The sequence below is a fragment of the Hyperolius riggenbachi genome, chromosome 4, assembly GCF_040937935.1.
Source record: "Hyperolius riggenbachi isolate aHypRig1 chromosome 4, aHypRig1.pri, whole genome shotgun sequence".
Classification (NCBI taxonomy): domain Eukaryota; kingdom Metazoa; phylum Chordata; class Amphibia; order Anura; family Hyperoliidae; genus Hyperolius; species Hyperolius riggenbachi.
The window spans coordinates 452703155-452711667 of NC_090649.1; the positions used below are offsets into that span (position 1 = coordinate 452703155).

The 8513-nt window shown below is 39.8% G+C and overlaps 1 protein-coding gene across 1 annotated transcript; it reads right to left on the reverse strand.

The window, feature by feature from the left end:
- Positions 1-3644: 3644 nt before the first annotated feature.
- On the reverse strand, positions 3645-7239 carry LOC137570960 (uncharacterized). The gene is made up of 4 exons (XM_068279646.1): positions 7102-7239; positions 6720-6914; positions 6459-6551; positions 3645-4013 (listed from the first exon to the last, which is right to left on the reverse strand). Exons 1-4 carry the CDS (start codon positions 7232-7234, stop codon positions 3703-3705), a joined length of 732 nt encoding a protein of 243 aa, XP_068135747.1. The 5' UTR covers positions 7235-7239; the 3' UTR covers positions 3645-3702.
- Between the last annotated feature and the right edge of the window lie 1274 nt (positions 7240-8513).

An 8513-nucleotide genomic window follows, 5' to 3' on the forward strand; every position in this document is an offset into this window, starting at 1 on the left:
GATCTCTATGGCGTCGCACTTTTCATAGATGTAGGCCAGGTGCCCTTTTCAACCGATACAGTGAATTCTTTGTTAATAACTAGGAGAGGTGTTTGACCCCCATATCATCAAATTTGATGTAAGGCAAGAAACAAATTATGCTTGAAAAATATTGCAAATCTCTAAACCTTGACAAATGAACATTTGTGTGTTACAGTAAATATATTTTGTGGTGCATACAACCGACATAAAAATATGCCAGGCAAGCAAGAGCCTGATGGTTATCAATCGTCACCAGCTAGTAGTTATACATACATTGTTCAATACATAGAATCCAACAGTGAACATGTTATAATAAATATTTTATTGCAATTTGCAACAACTTTGTTAAACTTTTTTTTAAAAAGTGAACAAATATAAAACACATAAAACAAAATTTAAACTTTTGTTTCTTAAAACAGAAAAAAAAAATAATCTGAGGGAAGTTATTTGCCCATAGACATTACTTGATGTCTGAGTGCTAATGACTAAATAGAGTGCACCTGTGTGTAATCTAATGTCAGTACAAATACAGCTGCTCTGTGAGGGCCTCAGAGATTGTCTAAGAGAATATTGGGAGCAACAACACCATGAAGTCCAAAGAACACACCAGACAGTTCAGGGATAAAGTTATTGAGAAATTTAAAGCAGGCTTAGGCTACAAAAACAATTCCTATGCCTGGAACATACCACGGAGCACTGTTCAAGCGATCATTCAGAAATGGAAGGAGTATGGCACAACTGTAAACCTCCCAAGACAAGGCCATCCACCTAAACTCACAGGCCGAACAAGGAGAGCGCTGATCAGAAATGCAGTCAACAGGCCCATGGCGACTCTGGACGAGCTGCAGAGATCTACAGCTCAGGTGGGAGACTGTCCATACGACAGCTATTAGTCATGCACTGTACAAAGTTTGCATTTATGGAAGAGTGGCAAGAAGAAAGACATTGTTAAAGAGACACTGAAGCTTAAAAAAAAGATGATATTCTGATTTGTATGTGTAGTACAGCTAAGAAAAAAAAACATTAAGATCAGATACATCAGTCTAATTGTTTCCAGTACAGGAAGAATTTAGAAACTCCAGTTGTTATCTCTATGCCAAAAAGCTAGTAAGCTCTCCCACTAACTTAGTTGTGGAAACGGCTGTTATCTGACTTTTATTATCTGAACTGTAATTGAACTGTTTACTTTTCCTCTGCTAGAGGAGAGTTCATTACTTCACAGACTGCTCTGAAAGACTCATTTTGAATGCTGAGTGTTGTGTAATCTGCACATTATTATAGGATAATGTAATCTGCGAAAAAACACTATATAACTGAAAATAAAAATATGAGAATATTTTCTTTGCTGCTAATCTTCTAGTAATTATTCATAGTACACAACCAATTCATTATATCATATATATTTTTTTCGCTTCAGTGTCTCTCTTTAACAGAAAGCATAAGAAGTTCCATTTGCAGTTTGCCAGAAGCCATGTGGGGGACACAGCAACTATGTTGAAGAAGGTGCTCTGGTCAGATGAGACCAAAATTGAACTTTTTGGACAAAATGCAACACTCTACGCTCTGTGTGGCGGAAAATGAACACTGCACATCACTCTGAACACACCACCCCCACTGTCAAATATGGTGGTGGCAGCATCATGCTCGGGGGATGCATCTCTTCAGCAGGGACAGGGAAGCTGGTCAGAGTTGATGGGAAGATGGATGGAGCCAAATACAGAGCAAACTTGGAAGAAAACCTCTTGGAATCTGCGAAAGACTTGAGACTGGGGTGGAGGTTCACCTTCCAGCAGGACAACGACCCTAAACATAAAGCCAGGGCAACAATGGAATGGTTTAAAACAAAACATATATACAGTGGTTTGCAAAAGTATTCGGCCCCCTTGAAGTTTTCCACATTTTGTCATATTACTGCCACAAACATGAATCAATTGTATTGGAATTCAACATGAAAGACCAACACAAAGTGGTGTACACATGAGAAGTGCAACAAAAATCATACATGAGTCCACATTTTTTTTACTAATAAATAACTGCTAAGTGGTGTGTGCATAATTATTCGGCACCCTTTGATCAGAGTGCATTCAGTTGCCTATAGACAGTGCCTGATGAGTGCTATTGACTAAATAGAGTGCACCTGTGTGTAATTTAATGTCAGTACAAATACAGCTGCTCTTTGAGGGCCTCAGAGGTTGTCTAAGAGAATATTGGGAGCAACGAGACCGTAAAGTCCAAAGAACACACCAGACTGGTCAGGGATCAAGTAATTGACAAATTTAAAGGAGGCTTAGGCTACAAAAAGATTTCCTATGCCTTGAACATCCCACGGAGCACTGTTCAAGCGACCATTCAGAAATGGAAGGAGTATGGCACAACTGTGAACCTCCCAAGACAAGGCCATCCACCTAAACTCACAGGCCGAACAAGGACTGCGCTGATCAGAAATGCAGTCAAGAGGCCCATGGTGACTCTGGACGAGCTGCAGAGATCTACAGCTCAGGTGGTGGAATCTGTCCATAGGACAACTATTAGTCATGCACTGTACAAAGTTGGCCTTTATGGAAGAGTGGCAAGAAGAAAGGCATTGTTAACAGAAAGCATAAGAAGTCCCATTTGCATTTTGCCACAAGCCATGTGGGGGACACAGCAACCATGTGGAAGAAGTTGCTCTGGTCAGATGAGACCAAAATGGTATTTTTTGGACAAAATGAAAAACGCTCTCTGTGGCGGAAAACTAACACTGCACGTCACTCTGAACACACCATCCCCGCTGTCAAATATGGTGGTGGCAGCATCATGCTGGGGGTGTGCATCTCTTCAGCAGGGACAGGGAAGCTGGTCAGAGTTGATGGGAAGATGTATGGAGCCAATTACAGGACAAATTTGTAAGAAAACCTCTTGGAGACTGCAAAAGACTTGAGACTGGGGTGGAGGTTCACCTTCCAGCAGGACAATGACCCGAAACATAAAGCCAGGGCAACTATGGAATGGTTTAAAACAAAACATATATATGTGTTAGAAAGGGCCAGTCAAAGTCCAGATCTAAATCCAATCGACAATCTGTGGCAAGATCTGAAAACTGGTGTTCACAAACGCTGTCCATTTAATCTGACTGAGCTGGAGCTGTTTTGCAAAGAAGAATGGGCAAGGATTTCAGTCTCTAGATGTGCAAAGCTGGTAGAGACATACCCTAAAAGACTGGCAGCTGTAATTGCAAAAAAATGGTGGTTCTACAAAGTATTGACTCAGGTGACCGAATAATTAAGTACACCCCACTTAGTTATTTATTTGTAAAAAATGTTTGTAATCATGTATGATTTTCAGTCCACTTTTTCTCACGTGTACCCATACAAAAACTTTGGCTACAAAAAAAGCCCAGGGCCGTGTTAATTACTATTCCCCCTCCAGGCCGCCATGGATAGTGGCGAATGAAATATTTCGGCTTCCAGCACTTGTAGGCTATATCAAAACTCGGGCGGCCTTTTCTACACCTTGTAGCCCATATTTCAAGAAATACTATTTATGTCTACCACTTTGTATTGGTCTTTCACGTGGAATTCTAATACAATGGATTCATGTTTGTGGCAGTAATATGATATAATGTGGAAGACTTCAAGGGGGCAGAATACTTTTGCAAGCCACTGGATATAATTCGGAACCCAGGAGGAGTCAGGACCAACATTACATCCTCCTTGTACCTGCCAGTTGTCCAAAATAGTCATGGAGCTGTCCTGCCTCCTCCCTGAAAGCGAGGATGCGTTGCCTTTGCTCCTCAATTTGGCCCTCCATCTCCTGCCTTTGTTGCAGCAGTTGGTGGCGGAAAGCTGCCTCTTGCTGCCGAAGTCGCTCCTCAAAGTCCGCCTGCTGCTGCTGAAGAGTCGTTTGTTGTTCTGACTTCCACTGTTCTAATTGTTGAACAGTGGAAGTCAGAACCACCACTTCCTGCTGCAGGGTTGAGACTTGGCCGGCCAGAATCTCGAAATGAGAAGAAGCTGTAAAGAAAAAGATGGAGAAAAATAAAATATTACACTATGCATGAACAAAAACTGATAATAAAAGAATAAACAGTAGAGTGTGGTACCGTATCAGCCATCAGTAAAAGCAAGGCATTATGAAACCCAGTGATAGCATTGATTGGTTAGGCTAGATTCGAGAAAAGTAAACAGTGATTTTTCACATTATAATACTTTCGTTGTACTTTTTCATGACAAACACATTGAAAACACAACTTATACATTGACATTCACTGTATTCATGGGTGGCTTCTAAAGGAAAAAATGAGATGTACACAAGATTCAAAATGTACACATTTCATGAAATCTGTACAACCTGGTTTAAACTAGGACTCTTGTTAAGAACCTCTCATGCTTGTACAATGGGTTTATCAATGCGCAAAATGATTGATTTATTTAAATTTTTTACTTCATTGTTTGTGTCATATGCTTTGTAAGATGGTGTTTACTGGCACTATTCTTTTTTTTCCCCATGCATACGTTGGTTTGAAATGCCACAATTCTCTTTAGCTTAGAATTAATGGTGCATGTGATGTGATGTGACTAGCCCAGTTTCAATTTGAACTTGGAATTTACAATGGCTAGCCAGTCACCAGAGTGTACGTTACGTTTCATTCAGGGCAATGTTGATCTTATCAACTCAGCTTGGATAGCAGGAAAAGTGTTCTCTGACTGAGTAACATTTAAGTCATGTATAATTACATTTATCTTTGCAGAAAAATTGTTAAACTTTATGTCAGTGTACAGAAAGTGTGTTTTTCATTGTTAGTCAGGAACCACTCCGATGAATGCTTTTTATAAGCCGAAAAGTCACTGTTTACTCATGTCTAAGTTTGCCAATGAATGATCTCATCCAGAATCAAAATACATACTCATTGTTTTTCAAAAAGTATGACTAATGAAATATGACTGCCAAAATTAGTGTATCGCAAAATCACAATCCAAAAAAGACACATAAATGTTGAAGAAATTGTTGTGGCTAGTGGATAAGGAATACCTTTAAACTACCATTACACACGTGCATACTGCCATAGTACTGAAGCTTGTCAACATTTCTTAAATTGATATGTTGGCCCAGTATGTACAATTTATTTATGGCCACTTAGGGATAAAGTTTCATTTCAAGTTGTGAAATTAAACCATGGGCTTCCCGGCTTACATAATATTTAGGGATGATACACTAGTTTCACTATGGATGGACATAATCACTGGCTGGATGAGGTATTGTAATCTGGAAGCAGGGTGATGTGGTGGTGGGTCAGTGCTCTTACTTTTCTACGATTCCAATCCATTCAACTTCGGGCTGGAGTTCTTCAAGGACAACTATCTTGAAATAAGTAGGCAGTAAACATCTGACAGAACCGACGGCTTTTGGCACAATCCATCACCGTCATGGGGTGATTCTCATGGATTTCTTTGTTTTCAAAAGCATTTCATGAACAGCAGTTGAACTGCCAAAATGGCAAGATAACAGCCGGTCTCCCTACTCGTCACTTGCACACTATGTTGTCAGTTATATTTGTAAACTGTTGTTCAGTAAATGCTGTTGAAAACAAATAAAGCCTTGGGAATCACCCCTAAAAACAGGTAGACTGGCCCAAAACCTGTCATCTGTAACATGTTAACTGCCGAGTTTTTTCTAGATAGTGTTCCTTTAATTTCTTCCTTCTGTCTGTATTGTTTTCCTCCTATAACTCATTCTTCTAGACTACCATACGATACATGCACTACAACGTCCGCAAATCAATACACTGCATCAAATACCATGTAAAAGGTTTAATAATGTAACGCACAAGCAAAATATAATTTTGCATTAAGTAAGGTGTTACATATTTATTGAATGTTTTCTAGATGCAACGTTATACACATCGATAAGACTTTCTCAAAAGCAAAATTTGATGTGGTAAATTATGAGAAACTTTGTACACTGTTTGATAAAAGTAGTTGAATAGAGGGCAATACAGACATAGGACTTTGGTATGATGTACATTGTGTGCACGTACAGTCTTTGTCAGATAACTGACAACACAATATACTCTGTGCATCGAAGAGGAAGATGTTGGCACTATATACATAATGAAAATTAGCAATAACGATAAAAACACTTCTCAAAGAACCTCTACTATATCATTGTAACTATCAAATTTACTACATCGCATGTTAGTTCCCTGGGCCTTGTAGTGGCAATCAATATTTGTAATAAATATTGACTTTTAACAACAAACAGTGTACAGAAAACAAACTGGTCAGTGGTCACTGGCCAGCAGATGATTTGAAAGTGGAATTTTTTTCACATTAAACACTCGGTACAACTTTTATTTCCCCCTCCACACACAAAAAAAGAGTTAAGTTAGTACTGTTATAAATATGTGGATACATTCCGTCTTGTGTGTACTTCTTTGTACAACAGTACATTTTACTTACACACAGTTGTGCCACTTTGACCAGATTCTGGCCTGCTGGAAGACTTCTGTCGTCTTCCGCGCCTGCGCCTGCGAAGTCGCACAGAGATAGATGCTACGATAAAAAGAAAACATGGCATCATGCAACTTTTTTTTTTTTTTCTTGGAGAGAAAAAAAAAAAAACATAGTTCTGTGCAAAATTAAATTATGTACTAATCTCCTTCCTTACAGACGTACCACTTTCATTTGATTAATGTTAAAACTTTGTTATAAAATACTTACATGCCACAGACAGGCTCCGGCCACGGGCACGCCTTTGCCCACGGCGCTGCCGACTTCTTGATCTGTGGCTGGTGCTGGGTCCAGCCTCCTCATCATTATCTTCAGGGGAGGGGACAGCAGCAGGATCCAATCCCTGTCTGGAAGAGGGAGGAGCAGAGGCACGACGGGACCGCCTGCGGCGCTGAGACCCATCCACTAAAAAAAAATGTGAGATTGTTTTAAAAATACAGATAGAAGAAGATATTACCTAAGGTTAAACAGTGCATTGCATAACAATAAGAGTATAAAGCCACTGATACATTGGAAAATCGTGAGGATTAACAAGGTTGAAAAAAAATTACACATCCCGCTACATATATGAAAAAAAACATTTGTTACTTACACTCAAGGTCAGACTTTATTTTCGCCACCGCACGTGGGGTCTTGGACTTAAAGTCAGACCACATTGTCTGAATTTTTTTAACCGACCACGTGCGGTGGTAAGTAGTCTGAAGGACTTGCAGCAGCCGGTCCATCACCTCCCTCTTCGCCGCCCTCTTCGCAGTGTCATACCCCCCCCCCGTAACATAGTCTGCAACATAAAAAAAAATAAAAAATTAATGATCAACAAAAAAAAAACCTTTACAATACATACATCTCTTGCTATGGTACTAACAACACTGCTGAAAGTAAATTAAATGTTGAATTGACTTATTATCAGTATTATCAACTGTGTGAACAATACAAGGAGATTATCTGTAAGTGAATTTTAAATCAAAGTTATGAGAGCCTAAAAGAACGATGTTGAGTTGACTTGAGTGTGTGTGGGGCGTAGTTGTGTAGTCTGAACATTAAGCCCTTCCATTGCAAATCTTCGGGGTACTACAGGGAGTGCAGAATTATTAGGCAAATGAGTATTCTGACCACATCATCCTTAGACCTCTTTACCACGAACTGTTGAGCTGTGTGCTCAGCAAGCAGTTACCAGGCAGCAGTGAGCAGTTGCCAGGCAGCAGCCAGCAGGGAGCACTTACCAAGCGTCAGCGAGCGGTTGTGAGAGTTTGAAAGGCATTTCACTGCCTATCAACAGTTCGTGGAAAAGAGGCCTCATGCATGTTGTCTTACTCCAAACTGTATAGGTTCAAAAGCCTACTACCAATTAAGCATATTAGGTGATGTGCATCTCTGTCTGTAATTAGAAGGGGTGTGGTGTAATGACATCAAAACCCTGTATCAGGTGTGCATAATTATTAGGTAACTGCCTTTCCTTTGTCAAAATCGGTCAAAAGAAGTACTTGACAGGCTCAGAAATGTCCAAAATCGATGAGATATTTTGCTGAGGGATGCAGCACTCGTACAATTACAAAGCTTCTGAAGCGTGATCATCGAACAATCAAGCGTTTCATTCAAAATAGTCAACAGGGTCGCAAGAAGCGCCTGGAAAAATAAAGGCTGGGCCAAGAAATATATCAAGACTCATTGTCCTAAGGTTTTATAGACTGATGAAATCAGAGTGAGTCTTCTTCATGGGCCACAGGGACAGATGGATGGGCCCGTGGCTGGATTGGTAAAGGCCAGAGAGATCCAGTCCGACTCAGATGCCAGCAGAGTGGAGGTGGAGTACTGGTTTGGGCTGGTATTTATCACTGGAGAGAGATGTTATATTGGTTTCACAGGTAAAATTAAATAATTGAAATGGGTATATATTTGTTTTTGTTAAGTTGCCTAATAATTGTGCACAGTAAAAGTCATCTGCACACACAGATTGATATCCCCCTAAAATCGCAAAAATTAAAAACAGAATAAAAACTACTT